The sequence below is a fragment of the Osmerus mordax genome, chromosome 19 (genome assembly GCF_038355195.1).
Source record: "Osmerus mordax isolate fOsmMor3 chromosome 19, fOsmMor3.pri, whole genome shotgun sequence".
Taxonomy (NCBI): Eukaryota; Metazoa; Chordata; class Actinopteri; order Osmeriformes; family Osmeridae; genus Osmerus; species Osmerus mordax.
This window is the reverse complement of record NC_090068.1, coordinates 11,385,639-11,403,445: the sequence shown is the minus strand read 5'-3', so window position 1 is coordinate 11,403,445 and position 17,807 is coordinate 11,385,639. Positions and strand designations below refer to the sequence as shown.

The following is a 17,807-nucleotide window of genomic DNA, read 5'->3' as shown; positions in this document are numbered from 1 at the left end:
CGTCGCTCAGGTGTACTGCGTCCTCTGCTGGTCGGAGCTAGTTTCTTGCTAAATGCTTAAAAAAACGTGGCTGTTGAGTAGTACATTTATTCATTTAGCAGAGTGGTAAGAGTGGGATTGTCGCCAGCTGATGCAAATCACCTCCAGAATCAACAAACAAGGTGACCGATTTTTTTTTTTCGTGCGTTTTCATATGATAATAGATATAAAGGTATGGTGTTGTGAATGTAAAGTTTCGTGATGGTGATGCTAACTTGTAGCTGGCTAGGACAGAGCACGCTGCCTCGTGCCTGCACACGAAAAGACAAGTTGTCCGTTGTAGTAGGCCTGTTGCTTTTCTTCCGCTATAGCACACTAAAAGAATGTGAAATACATTAATTTTACACGGTTCCCATTTTTTTGTGGCTTGCTATCAGTGAAACACGCTATGCAAGCTAATTAGATTTGGACAGAAATTTTAATACGACTTGTATTAGTGTAATTATGAGTTCCTGTGTCAAGTTTACTTGCAGGAATTCTGACTTTCACAGTGCATAAATGTTCCTCTTTTTTTAAGTAGTTGAGATGTCTTGTGACCTGCCGTGTTTGATACTGAACACTGGTGCTCGGATGCCCATCCTGGGACTGGGAACATACGAAGTGAAGGGCTCAGAGAAGATGCACCTTATTATAGACGCTGCCCTCGAGACAGGATACCGTGCCTTTGATACCGCCGCCGTCTATGGCAACGAAGCGGACCTCGGCAGTGCTCTCCAGGACCTCATGCCCAAGTACGGCTTGACCAGAGAAGATATTTTTCTCATTAGCAAACTGTCCCCGGCTGATATGGGGCCCAGGGCCAGAGAGGGTTGTGCCCGAAGCCTTGAGAGGTTAGGTATTGGGGGATACATCGACTTGTATCTGATCCACTGTCCAGGGACGAAGTGGCTTGAGCCAGGTGATGTGAAGAACTCCCAAAATCGCGCCCAGAGCTGGGCTGTTCTTGAAGAGCTTCATGGGCAAGGGGCGATCAGATCTATTGGCGTGTCTAACTACACCGTACTACACCTGGAAGAACTGCTGCATTCGTGCACGGTTCCTCCTGCCCTGCTACAGGTGGGATTATGGGTTTATACTGAATTTCCACAAATTCTACTAATTTAACAAATGTACATTAATTTCCAACACTCAAGTCAAGCTATATGTTTTTCTAACTCGTCCTGCAGGTGGAATTTCACCCAAAACTAGCACAGCTGGAGCTCAGGACTTTTTGCATGGAAAAAGGCATCGTCTTCCAGGCATACTCATCCCGGGGGAAAGGAGGCCTGTTGTCGAACTCGGAGATAGTGGCGGTAGCAGACGAACACGGCCGAACCTCCGCGCAGGTGCTACTTAGGTGGGCGATTCAGCAGGGCGTGGCGGTTTTGCCGCCACGCCCTGCTGGCGGCAAAACCATCAGTGAGAGAGAATCAGTGAGAGAGACCATCAGTGAGAGAGAATGGAAAGGTTTTCGACTTTGTCTTGGAGGAAAGGGGGATGCAAAGACTGTTTGACATGGACAGTGGGGTACGGTTCTGCAAGAGAGATCCAACCCTTGTTGTTGGAACCACAACAGCGCCCTTGGTCATATATAGACCTATATTGCTCAGATTACTTTTACTTACCGGCAAATGAATGTCAAGTTTCATGAATGTTGTTTAGCATTTCACAAAGTGGAGATGGATGTTCCTGTACTTTTTATTTGTTGATGGTGGTCTGACTTGGATGAAATTCTTGTTCATTAAGAAAACATTTAATACAAATGTACATTTTTATTAAATGTGTTAAAACATAGAAAAACCATATAAAACAAGTACAAATGTCAACAACTGTTTTAAGAAAGAGTGAATTATTAAATACAATATTATTACACCCAAAGTTTCAAGTACATCAGTGAGAGAACTGATGGCAGTGAAGCCCATACTTTTAATACACCAGTTTGCCAAATACACTAACTTCTCAACAGTATTCAAAACATCGTTATATAAGGCAAGTAAGCAGAAAGCCTGCAATGTATTAGAAACCATGTATACTCAAAATTTGACAAGTAAAAAAATGTACAGTTATTCAATTTAAGACATCACAATAAATATGTATAATATAATATTTATACTTTTTCGGGGTCTAGCACAGGTTAACATTTAATTAGCTGGCATGGATTGTTTTACTTCATTGTAGTTTGTAAGTCAACCATTGAAATATATATACTTTAACATAAAATACCCGTATTTTTTTATTGTCATCGCAAACCTGTAGTTTCGTAGGTAGTTAAATGTACATTTTTGTGAAGTTCAAACCATTGGTGGCATTAATCTATATCTGAGAATTCTTAATTCTTTAAAACTTGGAACAATATAATATCGTAATGTAGATATATTAAACTTTTTTTTGTTACACAGACCATTTAAAATTGGCACAAGAGATTGTCACGTTTAAAAAAAATTCACACAACTTATTGCAATATTTTTAAGGAAAGCTTGGATATTTGTACATTGTACAGATGATTGTTCAAAGGGTCACATTTGATTGGATTTCTACAATGACCCCTAAAGTCAGTTGTGGTTTCCAGGCACCACAAACGATTCTCCTGAGCGACTTCCTGTTTCTCAGGCAAGAGATGTTAAATCTACTTCCTGTGAGTCACACGTTGTTGCTGATTGGTGTCTCACTCCCGGCCCTCCACCTCCTTTGGAGTCCAGAGGAAGGAGAACCAGCCCCTAGCCGTCAGCTGGGCTGCACCACGGCAGACTCCTCTCTTCCCCTCCTGAGAACGACAACAAGCTTTACTACGTTTTCTTAGGTTTGCATTCAAGCACACACAGTTTTTCAGCCGTGCATTCAACCAACCACAAACATTTATCATTGAACCTCTGCGTTCAATATCAAATATCTTCTCATTGGGTTCTTATCACCATCATCCCTGATGTCTTACCCCTCGATCGAGCCATGTGTCAAATTCATCACTCATCCTCCTTAACTGGCGGCCATATTTCTTTGCGGCCCATAATGCAGCGGGGGCCGACTGCGATCGGCTTCTGAACGGAGCTCCGTCGCTGTCATGTGACGAGTCTTCCTGAAACTCTGTGTCGTCCCCTCTGCCGATCTGAGAGCAAACCTGAGATTCCGAGTACAAGCGGACCCGCCCACCTAATAATGAGGAAATAAAATAGGCGATTCGTTTAGATTAGTCTGTGGATAACTAGATTATTGACATTCCAAATTCATTTACAGTTTGTCTTCTGTTTACAGTCTGTGCTGGTTAGGAATCTGACCTGGTAGTTTATTTGGTCTTGTCATGTTGGGGACAACTTTAAAGGTACATGTATTGGTGTGTGAAGGATCTGAGTGGTTGTCATTTTCTGTTTCAATCATTTGGTCTACTTTGCATCCTTCACAACCCGTGACCTCGTCCATGACTTCCTGTGGAAAGAGAAGACATCCACTGTGAATCACTGACCGTAGATTTAAACCATGGGCTCAAATGCATATAACGTAGATAGCTTTGAGATTTAAAAGTAGCTATGTAACTTTGTGGAACACACCGAGTTAATAGGGTGAAGCAAGTTCACTTGACTTGCCGGCTTCGTTAATACTCACCAGTGTAACTGAAGAGATGTGTTGCACAATGTTCATCAAGCGAAATGGTTTTCCCAAGTTGGATCGATTATTTCTTGTTTTTTTGTTTCCGAAATAAAATGTTCCAATTTAAAAGTCTGCGTTGATAACGTCTCATGGCAAGTCTGTTACACCGTTAAGAAACCCAAGCTATGTGACAAGCTAACAACAATGAACTTGCTGACGTATTATGTAGCGGGCTCAGTGCTCTGTCGTACCATATAACTTAACTACCCTTATTTTTTTCCAGAAACGAACTAAATAAGTGACGTTGTATGATTGTCTATGCAAAATATTGTTTTCTTGGTCGACGACGCTGAAATTAGTTCGGAATTCGCCTACTATCATGATGCTAGCCGTAGCTGTCAAACCTCGTTGTTGTTGTCTTCAGTCGTCGAGTTGCAGCGTTGTGTAAAGTGAGCCCGAGACGGCGCTCCCTCGCTACCACGTCTAAGCCAATCGCCTTCCAGTTTCAATAAGGTAAAGCCAATGAACGCGGGGTGCTAGGGAGATTTGGGCAGATCTCTGGTCTTGAGTGGATGGTATATTACGGCCCTGTATTATGTCAAGACTTGTTTACATCTCTCTTTCAAACACCCTGTTATCAACGCGCGAGAAACTGTCTGCGCAGAAGAAAACAATACTAGGACTGCTTCCATTCAATACTACGTTGAATCTACTACTTGATAAATGAAATATATTTTTTTAATCTGAATTCATTTATTTTAATTTTTTACAGTAATGCTCAGTTATAAGTATGATCTTTACCAAAATATAAACACCATTGTTTTTTTTATTGTGTGGCAGGCTAATCTCAGTTTACCTTAAAGTGTGTGAAAATATTGTAACACATTAAACATTTTGTTTTAAAATCAAGGAATGACTCAACGTAATGTTCTTCTTCCTTATTTACTAGTTTTTAGCACTTCCCTATTTGCTCTTGTAGTGGCGCGACATTGCTCCTAGATGGCAATAAAGTCTTAGTAGACAACGCTTCTATTTCACAATAGTACTGAATAATTTATCCTATTGAATATATAGACGACTCCTTTTAAACTCAATCTCTCCCTTTAATAGGATAAATAACCTGATGTATGTTTGGATTCCAGACGTTTTACATTGGGTTGGTCATGTTTAACCTAGGCCAGCTGCTGTTTTACATAACATAGGAGGGCTTGGGTTGGTACAATTTACAGCATGGTCTGAGAGGTTTTAGGATGCAGAATGGCAACTTTCTCTAACTTGTCTAAAAACAAAATTGTTACCATGTTGGTGTAGTCAGCTTGTCTGCGTAAAACTGCGTAAACTGAGCAGTCCAAGAAAAGGAAGCTATTGCCAATCTCTGCGAGGACCGTGAAACGATTACAACATGACTAAAAGCGAAAACAGAAAAAAAAAAGTAAGAGTGAGGTTTGCCATGCTTCAGTTGATTATACAGGGGGGACAAGACTTGGCTTTGCATTGTGAATGACATATCAAGTAGCAGGCACACATTTTTACAAAGTGTGACACAGCCAGTTTCTCACAACTTTAAGACAAAAGTGGGATTTATTTTTAAAAACCTGGTCATACTTATTAATACAAACAAATATTTACTAACAGCCATGACTGCCGAATTATTACATTAGTAGATTTGTGCTCCATCAAACATGCTTTGAGTGTGATAAAGTAAAGTGCTTTTGTGATATTTCTTATGCGCGTTGCTGCAGTCCTGTTTTGCAGTGAGCCAATGATGCTGAGACAAGGTATTGAGATGTAAACGATGGAGGCTAGGTCTGCTTAGGTTGTCAATTGGAGCTGCGCCAGATAGGAGTGGTGCAAAGTGGCTTTTGATGTACGATTATGCAACCCTGGACACTGTGTAGCTGACCAACTACAGCACAGGGTCACGAGCATTCCTTAACAGTTCTCTGGGCACTACTGGCAAGTTTTCAAGAAAATACCACGCCTGTATATAAGTTTATGGTTGGGCACACAGGATTGCTTTCCAGTTTGATTTCTGATGTGAAAATTCGGATTCAGTCACTGTTTTCTCTTCTGACTTTGTTTAAGTCCTTTGTTTAATGATTCCACTTGCATTTCCATTAGGTCGTCCGACACGATTTACAACCACTTATAAGAATGTTCAGATTCGTTTTTATATCAAACTGTAGGCCGATTATAAATGGAAGGCTTACTGTTGATAATTTTGAGGGGGGTGGAACTTGAAACATCCCTTGGGAGAGTAAAACCACTCAATCCAGTCATTAGTGTGAACTTCATGCGCATTCGGTGTGAGCACGAGCAGCGCGAAGCCAAGCCAGCTGCCTTGGAAAGTCTCCTCCCCTGGCTCTGCAGTCCAGGCTCCGCGAGCTGCTGCTCCTGATCGCGCTGTTTCTTGTGACAAAAATGTGTCTAAAATGTAAGAGGGCTACCGTTTACTCAATGCTTCGTTCTTTTTCTTTCTTTTTTTCAATTTCTCACCACTGATTTTTTTAGGGGGGCGGTTGCGTCGGTAGTCTCCGTCACTCCACTCATTTGCGCCTACACCCATGTGCATTATTTTGTATTCATGGCGAAACATCTCAGACATTGAGAAAGAAGCACCTGTCATCGTGTGTTCATCAGTCCCAAAAAATACACTCACATTTTTTGACTTAGGAGTTTTTGTGACATTAATTTTGCTGTCCGGTGATAAAAATATTTATACTGTCTATAATTCATAGACTAATTTGTCTTGGCTATTGGTGCAATCAACAAACCACCGCACGGTAAACTGGATTAAAGACGAATTGGGATTTTGTAGATATATAATACCAAAAGACGTAGGTTAAGGTGCTTAACTCATCGCACACCAATACATGGGATGCATAACGTGAACCAATTACGAAGCAGTCAGTTTTGAGTTGGCGACGTTATGAGACAGTAGTCTTCACACGAAGAGGCACCAAGACGAGCGGTGCGTTCTCTCCAGGACTGACAGCGAGACCCAGTGCCTAAGTGCAACGCAATTGAATGTTAATTTTGGCACACAGTGACTTTCTCGTACCAGTGTGGATGCAGATTCATTAGAAGAAGAGGAGCAATTTACGATCTGACACTGTGAGTATGGTTTAAATGCGCACATGATCGACCCCACACCAAGTGGAGACATTGCCATTCGTACTACGCATATGCTGCTGTGGATGAATGTTCATCTAATTTCAATGTTCATGTTATTTCTGTGATTGTTTCCACTAGCTTGTAAGTGTATACTAACCAAAATACATATTTAACAGTCAACGCAAAGCTTCGTGGGGCCAAACTCTTTGACAGCCAGTGTCATGAAATCTTGACTAGCAGATATGAATAGAATACCATCCCGATATCTTTCAGCAATCCACTGTTAAGAAGCCGACTGAAATTATAATTTTCATCTCTTGCAACAGTCGGAAGAGGGTCTGACTTTCCCCTGCCACTTCAAACAGATGGTGCTGATGGCTGTCTGGTAAAACCAACCCTTCTACGGTCAGCTCTGCACAGGTGAGGAATGCTATGAGTAACTAAAATACCCGTTTTTCCTTTTATGACTTAATAAAAGCTCATGGTTCTGCTAGTGGTATTTCAACTGATTTGGGAAATGGTACATCCTGCTGACATAAATCACTGCTGAACAACAACAGTTTTTATGCCAAGTGCAATTTTCCAGATAATCTGCATCATTTGTTCTTCTCTGAGAGCCATGTTTGGTAAACTCCCAAATTCATATAAGCATGTAACATGCTTAACACCTAAACGTCTGTATTTGAACATTATCGTACATGTTTCTATGACAAAGTGGAAATTCATCTCAAACTGCAGCTTTAAATACTTACGTGCAAAAAAAAAAAAAAGAAGCAAATATTGCTTTTATTGTTTGGTTGCACCTTTGCGAGAAATGAACCTGCACATCCATTGCTCTGTGCTTGAGTGATTCTATAGTAGTGTCATGGTGTGTGGGTGTGATGTAGGATGGAGAAAAATGAAGCAGTGGAAACTGTTTTTCTTGAGACTGTTTGATCCTCTTCACACTGTGCCTTCCCCTGTAATAATATCACGTCGATATTTTGTCATTCTGTTTTAGTCACGTCCCTGTCAAATAATTATTTTTTCATCCTGTTCCCTGGCACATAAGATGATGTTTGAGGAAATGTGAGGAGGAAGGAGGAGATGGTCCGAAGGTTGTTTTGATGCGTATAGCTCTGCCTTTTTCTGCATGTTCTTTGGTTGGATTTATTAGTTAGCAATGGTAAAGAGGCAGGCCAGGTGATTTAGAGGCATTTGGGTAGAAGTTATCAGGCCATTCATCGTTACTAGCAACTGGATTCATCAGTAGGATCTTATTTTTAATGGATCTTGTTTTAAAGTGAGTAGAAATTCAAACTCAGCCACATAGGCTTAGGAATTTCTTATTTACATTGAAAGCCAGTGACGGGTGACTTTGAGTCCTATTGAGAACTATATTGTTTTGATGGTGGACTATCTATGATGGTGTTTTCTAGTTACGGTGTTCTGCCTGATTTATAAACATGGCTGGGGATCAAATGCAATTTCAACATGGATTGTAAATGGTCTGCAGTATTTCTGTCAATTATTTGTGTTGTGCTGTCACCATGAGTTAGTATTTCTCTGTTTCTGTAGTGTCACAGTGACTGAGGACATCAAAGGCACCTCACACAACAACTGTTCTCCTTTTGTCAATAAGTCCTAATTGTCTGAAAAAGCAGAGCCCAGAAATAATTGCAGTTAACTATTGTCTGGTGCTGACTGTTCTCCACCATAGCAGGGTTTTGAACACAATTAGCATTGCAGTCCGGTTATCCCCTGTTGAGTAGTGTTTGAGAATGCATCTGTATTCTCTTGTACAGCGTCCACTAGTTCCAGTCGCTGTCCGTGGTCCTGAATGTGCAGCTCTAGTTTACCAGTTACTTGGAGCCTTCAAGAAATAGACTCAGATCTCATAGCAGGTCGCTCATAGAAGAGCAGGTTCTGGGAAGTGCTATTGATTCTATTGATTCTAAGGCTGAAATTAAATGGAACATAAGGTAGCAACCCTCTGGGTGTGAGAGTGTTGTCTTCCCCGGCCATCTCTGTCTCTCTCTTTCTGTCTCTCTCTTTTTGTCTCTCTGTCTCTCTCTGTCTCTTTCTTTCTCTCTCTCCCCTTTCTCTCTCTATCTCCTTTCTGTCTCTCTTTTTGTCTCTCTGTCTCTCTATCTGTCTCTTTCTTTCTCTCTCTCCCCTTTCTCTCTCTATCTCCTTTCTGTCTCTCTCTTTTTGTCTCTGTCTCTCTATCTGTCTCTTTCTTTCTCTCTCTCCCCTTTCTCTCTCTATCTCCTTCTGTCTAGCTCCTCTCTTATTTCTGTAATTGTTTTTCTGTCTCTCAGACACACCTTCTCTTATCTCAGAAGCTGTGTTAAAGGTCAGCAAGAGGTGTTTCCCTATTCTCGTCCTTGCATGTAGATGAATGTTTGGTACATGTAGAGTCAATTCTATTTCAAATCCAGTCATTCCAGGATGGGATTTGGAGATTACATTTTAATAGGAAAATGCTCATCACTTCGGCATGGACATTTTAAGATATCCTATCCTCTCTCTCTCTCTCTCTCTCTCTCTCTCTCTCTCTCTCTCTCTCTCTCTCTCTCTCTCTCTCTCTCTCTCTCTCTCTCTCTCTCTCTCTCTCTCTCTCTCTCTCTCTCTCCCTCTCTCTCTCTACCTCTCTCTCTACCTCTCTCTACCCCTCTCTCTCTCTCTACCTCTCTCTACCCCCCTCTCTCTCTCTACCTCTCTCTACCCCTCTCTCTCTCTCTCTCTCTCTACCCCCCCCTCTCTCTCTCTCTCTACCCCCCCCCCCTCTCTCTCTCTCTCTCTCTCTCTCTCTCTCTCTCTCTCTCTCTCTCTCTCTACCCCCCCCTCTCTCTCTAACCCACCCCCCCCCCTCTCTCTCTCTCTCTCTCTCTCTCTCTCTCTAACCCCCCCCCCCTCTCTCTCTCTCTGTACTATGTGGTGCAGATGTTTCAGCAGTGCTCTGTAAGCATCTTCACACATGAATGACCAGTCTGAAGGGCTCTGCCCATCGTAGTGTCAGGCTTCCCTTTGTATAGCTCAGAAGGTCAAACCACAAACACAAGACAGATTTGATGCATCCAACAGGTACAGCTTTTTACCCACCTGTGCATGACACCAATTCAAAGATGATGCTGATGATGGATGCCAAAAGGTTCCAGACGTGTGTGTGATAATTGCCGCGTGATGTGAATAACTGATGGTGAGAGATATAAATAAGCTGATCCCTTCCCTTGTTGTCTTGATTTATTCTCCGCTGCTGACTTCCTGTTTGAGGAGTTATACCATTAAGCATTCAAGATGAGATGAAAATGGACTTTCAGAGTCAGGAGCATGTCGACAACTCTTGAGTGGGAATATGCCAACAGAAGGATCTAGATGATATATTGATGTGAATGAGAGAGTTCAGGAGGAGAGAGGAGGAGGGCTGTTCAGGAGGAGAGGAGAGGAGGAGGGCTGTGCAGGCGAAGGGAGAGGAGATAAATGGAGAAGAGAGGGAGAGACATGCCTAAACAAAAGCTGTTCAGGTTCATGGAACTCATTTCTCCTCCCCTGTCCTCTGCATGCATGAGCAGTAGTTTCAGGGGCCCGGCTGGCCAGCTGCAGTGTCAGACTTGGCATCCTGCTGTGTTTGCCCCTTGGAAAAGGTCACCAACTGCAAGAACAGGCATTAGAAATACGAAGGTGTTTTTTCCGTGCTGGCAAGTGCCATATGCGACTGAAGTCCCCCCCCCCCCCCCCCCCCCCCCATCAGTTGCCTGGGGAGTTTTACACGGTGGTATCCCTCACACTACCCCTCTACCCATGGGACAGCAGACGGACATTTTATAGAATCGATACGACCGACGGGTGCTTGCATTGGATGAACGTGAATTACTGGTGGATTGTTCTTTGTGCCTTGTGTTGCTTGTCTCCCTGGGGAAGTGTAGTATGTTGCCAGAGGAACGTGAGGGTTTTGGCTGAGATGCTGCTGAAAAAGAAAGAACCGTGAACCAACCCATCTAGAGCAAGACTAAATCAGCTTGGATGCTTTATCATCCCCGTCGATGGGTCTGACTGAAATGAGATAAGAGGTTGGAGACTTTGAACATGCTGGAAGCAGGATTAGAATATTAAATGTTTTTGCTGCTCAAGGGCAGTGCTGCTAATGTATTGTAATGGCTGCAATCTTCTTGATGCCTTACAACGCATGTTGTGCGATGGGTATTATTTCCAATTCCATGTGGACATGGTCATATGTTCTTGAGTTTGTATGAAAGTATCTGCAGATTCTACAGAATGGGTATTTCATGGAGAGGTGACTGGAATGCAGGTCATCACATATGACATGCTAATGTTTCTCCACATTACTGCCGCCAAGAATGTGGATATGGGGCCCTCCCCCTTTCCTCTCCCCATCCTTGACTTCAAAGCCTTCAAGTCTTCAACCTCTTACTCCCCCAAAGGAACTGGATAAAAAAACTACTCTCTCCACTCTCCTCTCCCTTCCTGTCTCCTCCTCTCGCCCTTCCAGTCTCCTCTTCTCTCTGTCTCTCCCTCTCTCTCTCTCTCTCTCTCTCTCTCTCTCTCTCTCTCTCTCTCTCTCTCTCTCTCTCTCTCTCTCTCTCTCTCTCTCTCTCTCTCTCTCTCTCTCTCTCTCTCTCTCTGTCCAACTTCTCTCCTCCCTCTCCCCTCCATTTCCTTCTCCTCTCCTCATCTCTCCTCTCCACTAACTATCCAGTCTCCTCTCCACTAACTATCCAGTCTCCTCTCCCCTCCCTTACCCTTTCCTCTGCTCTCCTCTGACTCTCCTTTCCCCTCTCTCTCCTGACTCTCCTTTCCCCTCTCTCGCTTCTGACTCTCCTTTCCCCTCTCTCTTCCCCTCACTCTCCTTTCCCCTCTCTCTCCTGACTCTCCTTTCCCCTCTCTCTCTTCTGACTCTCCTTTCCCCTCTCTCTCTTCTGACTCTCCTTTCCCCCTCTCTCCTCTGACTGTCCTCTCCCCACTGTTGTGTATCTGCATTCTCTCTTCTTCTGTCCTACTTGGTTATCCCTGTGTGCACGCTCTAGATATGAGGAGCAATTTGAAATGAGCTGAATGAACAACAAAAGATTTAAACCTAATTTCTGTATTTTACAGTAGGAGAGCCTTACGTATTTGAAGTAAATACTTTTGCTTATCTTTGAGTACTGTGATGCTGAGGAATGTATTAACAGAAATTACTTCAAGGTAATGGCATTTTTGTAATTCATTTGCATAAATTCTTAATTCAGGCTTGTCAATCCTCTGGGTGGAGGGCTTTGTAATTTTCTTGTTTTGAAAAGTAATATATTATGTGTGTCTACAGAAAAAAAGGTGTAAAAACGAGCAAGGAATTCTGCTCCTTTGGGAGCAGGGGGAAGACAGGCTTTAAAAAAAAAATCATACACCGCTATTTAATGATTTCAATAATAAATGTAACTGGCTATATAGTCTTGGATTGATTTTAGTAGGCGTTGACAGGACATTTCTCCCCTTGGTTGTTGTTGGTGTATTTATTCAAAGCGCTTAATTTCACAGCCACATAATTACCTGGTATTTACTTAAAAAAGCTACATGGTAACAGCAAAGTTAATTGCACAATTATTGACCTGGTAACTACTTAATTTCAGTAGCTACATGAGGGTTTTTAAGGTGCTTCCCTTTTTTAATAAGTGACTTTAACAAGTGAGACATTTATAAGATGGTATCAATTGTGTTGTGATGACAGAGTAATGACAGCCCTGTCGGAGCCCGGCGGACGCGCGTGCGGAGCACAGATCCACCGCAGGATGTTTTCACTGGGAAAATAGCGCGTCTGAATAAAGAATTTGTCTCTGAAAAAGAACCACGATCTGATAAAGGAAAAGCAATTATACTGGCACGGGGTGACGGAGTGAGAGAATGGTGAAGGGGGAAAAGGGGTCTGGTGGGCATCGGAGCAACGAGACTTTCCAGGAACATGTTTTGTTTCTGCGTGCTCTGCAAGGGTGACCTGCGGGTGTTCTCCATCCTGTTCCTAATGGTCCGGTCGTTAGCGGGCCTCTCTCGCTGCCTCACTCCGGGTTGTGGCATTGAGCGCCCCTGTGGCGAACCCACAGAGAGAACAAACGCTTTTGTTGGAGTTTATTACACTATTAACCAATGCCACCCGAGCAATTTGTCCGTTTGAATTGTGTGGACTGCAAATACAGACGCAAGTCTTACAGCAGATATCAGGTAATAGCTTTTATGAACAAGCATAAGCATGTCAGTTGTCATTGTCAACTTGATGTACGGTACATAGTTTGTGTGGCATAGCTCACATGGCGGTATTGGATTCCTGTCATACGTGTTGAGGACAGATGGTATATATATTGACTTATCTGAAGGTGGAGGAGATTGGACACATTTGGTGCCCTGACATCCCTGCCTGTCAGACGCAGACCAACCTAAGAGGGATATAACAAACCAACTGATATACAACAAACCTTGCAGCTCTATAACAAACCCAATAGGCTTATAACAAACCCCTCTGTAATCCTGGCCTTAGACTCATCATAAACTACCATTATCCCACTTTATCACCTTCCTTCAGCCTTACCTTAGCCATGTTGTGGCAGGCCTCCATCCCCTTGCATTCAATTACTGAATGTTATTAAGATCCGTCAGCATCGCCTCTGGCGAGCTAGTTTTGTTTGGGGAAGGTGGGTCATTATTCGGGATGCTAATCAATGAGCGGAGCAATTAGAGGGATCTCAGAGGCTCATATTACCAGGCCACTTGACAGAGCATCACAAGGAGTGTTCCTATTGTGTTCGCTTTCATTAGATTGGGGTGTGGGGCTATAGAGGGGTGTGTGTGTGTGTGTGTGTGTGTGTGTATCTCTGCCTGCCTGCCTTGTTTCTGTGTCCCCCCGTGGACTGTGTTCACGGTGTGTGTGTGTGCACGCAAGTTTGTGTGTGACTGTGTGCAGCCCTGTGTGTGTGTGTACCCGGGAGTGCGCACGCGTGCTGTGTGTGCTTCCATGCTGCAATAGTTTCGGTGTAACACTCACCAGAGAACTGAAGGCAATCTTCAGACTGTCACTTTGCGGTTATGTTGCGTGGTAACTTAAGTACATTTTCAAGCTGTCTCTGTCACGAGGACTAATAAACTGTCAGCTTGATAATGTGAAAATAGCGCCGCAGTTTCTCAGCCACATCTACCAGACGTTTGCTCTTCTGGTTCGAAGACCAGGACTGTGGGTCTTGTGTGTACGCGTGTGTGTTTGTAAGGGAGTTGCATCTTTTCCCTATAGCCGAGGGGTTCATCCGCAAGAAGTGGAGCCGAGTAAAGAAGAAAATAATAATAAGACTGTTCCAAGTTCTTTTAAGTTGCAAGAAGAGCCATGGGAGTATTATGGAAGGCAGAGAAATGTCACAACACCGCGAATCATAGACCACATCTTCTTCAGGAAACAACGCTATTCTTTGGTTACTTATCTCCACTAGAGCAAGTTTAATCAACGCGAACAAATGCGTCCACGGTTCCCCTGTCAGAATGTTGCTGTTATGTTTGCCTTCTACTCCTTGTATGGGGAGCGGAGAAGGGGAGATATGAGGTCGTTGTCGGGGTCAGAATCAGTATTCTGAATGGTGAGGAGCCCAAGGATGCTGGGAAGTGAGAGTTGAGGCGCTTCAGCTTGGAGGTACACAAGCGTTGTGTGTCTGTGTGTGTGTGTGTTTGTCTGTGTGTGTGTGTGTGTGTGTGTGTGTGTTTGGGGTGGGATGGGGGAGAGGTGGGGGGTAGCAGAGGCGTCATTGGTCATCCATGCATGATTCAAGCTCTTATATAAAACACGACTCAGGCGATACTCTTCAGGGATGAGAAGAAAAAACGCTCTTTCTCTCTCTCTCTCCCTTTCTCACTCAGGCTTTATTTCTCACTCCTTTATTTATCATCCGTAACTCAGTTACCGCTCTGTGCCGGATTTGATTGCTAGCTCAAAGATTTAGTGTGTACAGTAAATACACAAACGGATTTAGCTCGACCTGTGTGGAGCTAACAAACCCAGTGTTCCATGGACGGGCAGGTATTACCAGCTAGCGACTAGCTAACCCCTCCAGGAAGTTACGACTCAAAGTTCAAATAGGGGTACTTGAGTAAATAGAAAATCTCGAACTCGCTAAACCTCAGCCCATAACCCTGTTCCTGGAGAGACACTTACATGCTCCATTTGTTTTCATTGTAGTTTGAAATCAGTAGAAATTGAAATTGACAAAGCCATCAGTAGAAATTGACAACGTAGAAATTCAGTAGAAATTTGAAATTCATCAGTAGAAATTGACAAAGCCATTTTTGTGGGCTTTCTCCCCCACAGAACTTACTACTTTTTAACGAGGTTCGGTTTCTAACGAGCAAATCAGCGCTTCTTCTAATCTTGTGCTCCTTTCTCGTCTCCGTTTCCCAGAGGTGTCCCGTGAAGAAGCTCCTGGGTGCGTGGAACAGATCTGAGACGCACGCCGTCTGACTGACTGACCCGTCGCCGCCTGCCGCCATGTTCCTGACACGCTTTCTCGCCCTGGCTCATCCCTTCACCTCCTGCTTATCCACCTCCCTCCTCCTGGTCGTCCTCCTGGGCCTCACCCACCTGTCCCAGGTCAGCTCTGACCACGCTCCCAGCAGCCCCCCGGGGAACTGCTCTGAGGAGGACAGCTGTGCCGACGGCGTGGTTCTGCCCATGTGGAACCCCCAGAAACCCGTCGGTGGGGGACAAGGTGGCCCGGGCCATCGTGTACTTTGTGGCGCTCATCTACATGTTCCTGGGGATGTCCATCATCGCTGACCGCTTCATGTCCTCCATAGAGGTGGGAGGGTCTTCTGGTTTTATTTTTTCCTCTTTTTTTGTCCCTTTCTGTCTCTCTCTCCATATCTGCATGGTTCTGTCTTTGTCTCTCTCTCTGTCTGTCTGTTTGTTCTCTCCTTCTTTCTCCCTCTCTTTCTGTCTGTTCCCCCTGTTCTCATTCTGTGTCTTATTGATTTGACCCTTTTTTGTTCTACTGTCCTCTACCCAATTCAGTTAATTCCATTAAATTCTATTTGTATTTCTCTTTCATTTAATTGACTGCCCTTCCCCTTCTCTTTTTATTTCACACACCTCACACACGTCTTTCTCACACACACACACACACACACACACACACACACACACACACACACACACACACACACACACCAGGTGATCACCTCCCAGGAGAAGGAGATCACCATCAAGAAGCCCAACGGGGGAGACGACCACGGCGACGGTGCGTATCTGGAACGAGACGGTGTCCAACCTCACCCTGATGGCCCTGGGCTCGTCCGCCCCCGAGATCCTGCTGTCCGTCATCGAGGTGATCGGCCACAAATTCGAGGCGGGCTCCTTGGGCCCCAGCACCATCGTGGGCAGCGCCGCCTTCAACATGTTCATCATCATCGCCATCTGCGTCTACGTGGTCCCGGAGAACGAGACCCGCAAGATCAAGCACCTGCGCGTGTTCTTCGTCACGGCGGCCTGGAGCGTGTTCGCGTACATCTGGCTCTACCTCATCCTCGCCGTCATCTCCCCGGGCGAGGTGGAGGTCTGGGAGGCCGTGCTCACCTTCCTCTTCTTCCCGCTCTGCGTGGTCCAGGCCTGGATCGCCGACCGGCGCCTCCTCTTCTACAAGTACGTCCACAAGCGCTACCGCGCCGACAAGACCCGTGGGATCATCATCGAGACGGAGGGAGACGGCATGTTCACCAAGATGGACATGGAGATGGACGGCCAGGGGGTCAACTCCCACCCTAAGGAGGTCCTGGACGGGATGCTGGAGGGGGGTGGAGGAGGGCGGCGGGGGGCCAGGCGACAGGCCGGACCAGGAGGATGAGGCTCGTCGGGACATGGCCCGCACCCTGAAAGAGCTGAAGCAGAGACACCCAGACAAGGACATGGAGCAGCTGATCGAGATGGCCAACTACCAGGTCCTGGTGCAGCAGCAGAAGAGCCGGGCGTTCTACCGCATCCAGGCCACACGCATGATGATCGGGGCCGGCAACATCCTGAAGAAGCACGCGGCCGACCAGGCGCGGAAGGTGGTGAGCTGTCACGAGGCCAGCGGGCAGGAGGAGGACCCGCACACCATCTACCTGCAGTTCGAGCCCACCCACTACCAGTGTTTCGAGAACTGCGGCTCTCTGAAGATCTCCGTGGGTCGCCACGGGGGGGAGGCGGGCTGCACTGTCAAGGTAACCACGGTTCATCCGCAACTCCCTCGGATGGCGTTATCACTCGGAACGAAATATAATCATGTCTCTAAGGTTCCTCGACAAGTCACGGGCTTGGGAGACGGTTTAGCAGATTAATTCGTGACACATTTTTTCACTCCCTTGTTTTTTCTCGCTCCAGGTGGACTACCGTACGGAGGACGGGACGGCGAACGCCGGCTCGGACTACGAGTTTGCGGAGGGCACGCTGGTGTTCAAGCCCGGGGAGACCGTGAAGGAGCTGACCGTGGGCGTGATAGACGATGACATCTTCGAGGAGGACGAGCACTTCTACGTGCACCTCAGCAACCCCCGCATCGTGCACCGCGCCGAGGTCTCCGTCCTCCAGCCCAGCTCCATCGCCACGGGCAACAGCATGGTGGTGGGAGGGGGGGGGGGCGTCGGCGTCCCACGTGCCCCCCAAGGCCGCCCTGGGCGTCGCCCACACCGCCACCGTCACCATCTACGACGACGACCACGCGGGCATCTTCACGTTCGAGAGCGAGGCCATGAGGGTGAGCGAGAGCGTGGGCACCATGCAGGTCAAGGTTCACCGGACGTCCGGCGCCAGGGGGAAGGTGGCGGTGCCGTACCACACCGTGGAGGGGACCGCCAGGTCTGGAGATGACTATGAGGAGGTGGCCGGGAAGCTGGAGTTCCAGAACGACGAGACCATGTGAGTAACGATGCTGGACCCTGGTCTGCTGGGCCCTGGCCTGCTGGACCCTGGTCTGCTGGACCCTGGTCTGCTGGACCCTGGTCTGCTGGACCCTGGCCTGCTGGACCCTGGCCTGCTGGACCCTGGCCTGCTGGACCCTGGCCTGCTGGGCCAGAACTCCACCACTACAGTTTAGTAAAGGATCGCAGGGTTT

The 17,807-nt window shown here is 45.8% G+C and overlaps 3 protein-coding genes across 4 annotated transcripts in view; 2 read left to right on the top strand and 1 right to left on the bottom strand.

The window, feature by feature from the left end:
* The first annotated feature begins 144 nt into the window (after positions 1 to 144).
* zgc:110782 (uncharacterized protein LOC541358 homolog) lies at positions 145 to 1,711 on the top strand. 2 transcript variants are annotated; one of them, XM_067257558.1, is made up of 3 exons: positions 145 to 161; positions 560 to 1,095; positions 1,206 to 1,711. In XM_067257558.1, the coding sequence occupies exons 2-3, from the start codon at positions 565 to 567 to the stop codon at positions 1,530 to 1,532; spliced, it is 858 nt and encodes a 285-aa protein (XP_067113659.1). In that variant the 5' UTR covers positions 145 to 161; positions 560 to 564; the 3' UTR covers positions 1,533 to 1,711. The 2 variants fall into 2 exon arrangements, with proteins under 2 accessions (XP_067113659.1, XP_067113660.1); XM_067257559.1 differs by lacking the exon at positions 145 to 161 and having other exon boundaries at positions 492 to 1,095; positions 1,206 to 1,418; positions 1,459 to 1,711.
* bada (BCL2 associated agonist of cell death a) lies at positions 1,705 to 4,033 on the bottom strand. Its single transcript, XM_067257560.1, has 4 exons — positions 3,616 to 4,033; positions 3,291 to 3,438; positions 2,951 to 3,165; positions 1,705 to 2,782 (listed from the first exon to the last, which is right to left on the bottom strand). Exons 1-4 carry the CDS (start codon positions 3,649 to 3,651, stop codon positions 2,684 to 2,686), a joined length of 498 nt encoding a protein of 165 aa, XP_067113661.1. The 5' UTR covers positions 3,652 to 4,033; the 3' UTR covers positions 1,705 to 2,683.
* Positions 4,034 to 15,208: 11,175 nt separating this feature from the next.
* Positions 15,209 to 17,807, top strand: part of slc8a4a (solute carrier family 8 member 4a) — a 16,331-nt gene continuing 13,732 nt past the window's right edge. Inside the window, 7 exon segments of the mRNA XM_067257636.1 lie at positions 15,209 to 15,406; positions 15,408 to 15,518; positions 15,890 to 15,934; positions 15,936 to 16,505; positions 16,507 to 16,917; positions 17,078 to 17,338; positions 17,340 to 17,611. Of these exon segments, the coding sequence (XP_067113737.1) occupies positions 15,209 to 15,406; positions 15,408 to 15,518; positions 15,890 to 15,934; positions 15,936 to 16,505; positions 16,507 to 16,917; positions 17,078 to 17,338; positions 17,340 to 17,611 (1,868 nt within the window).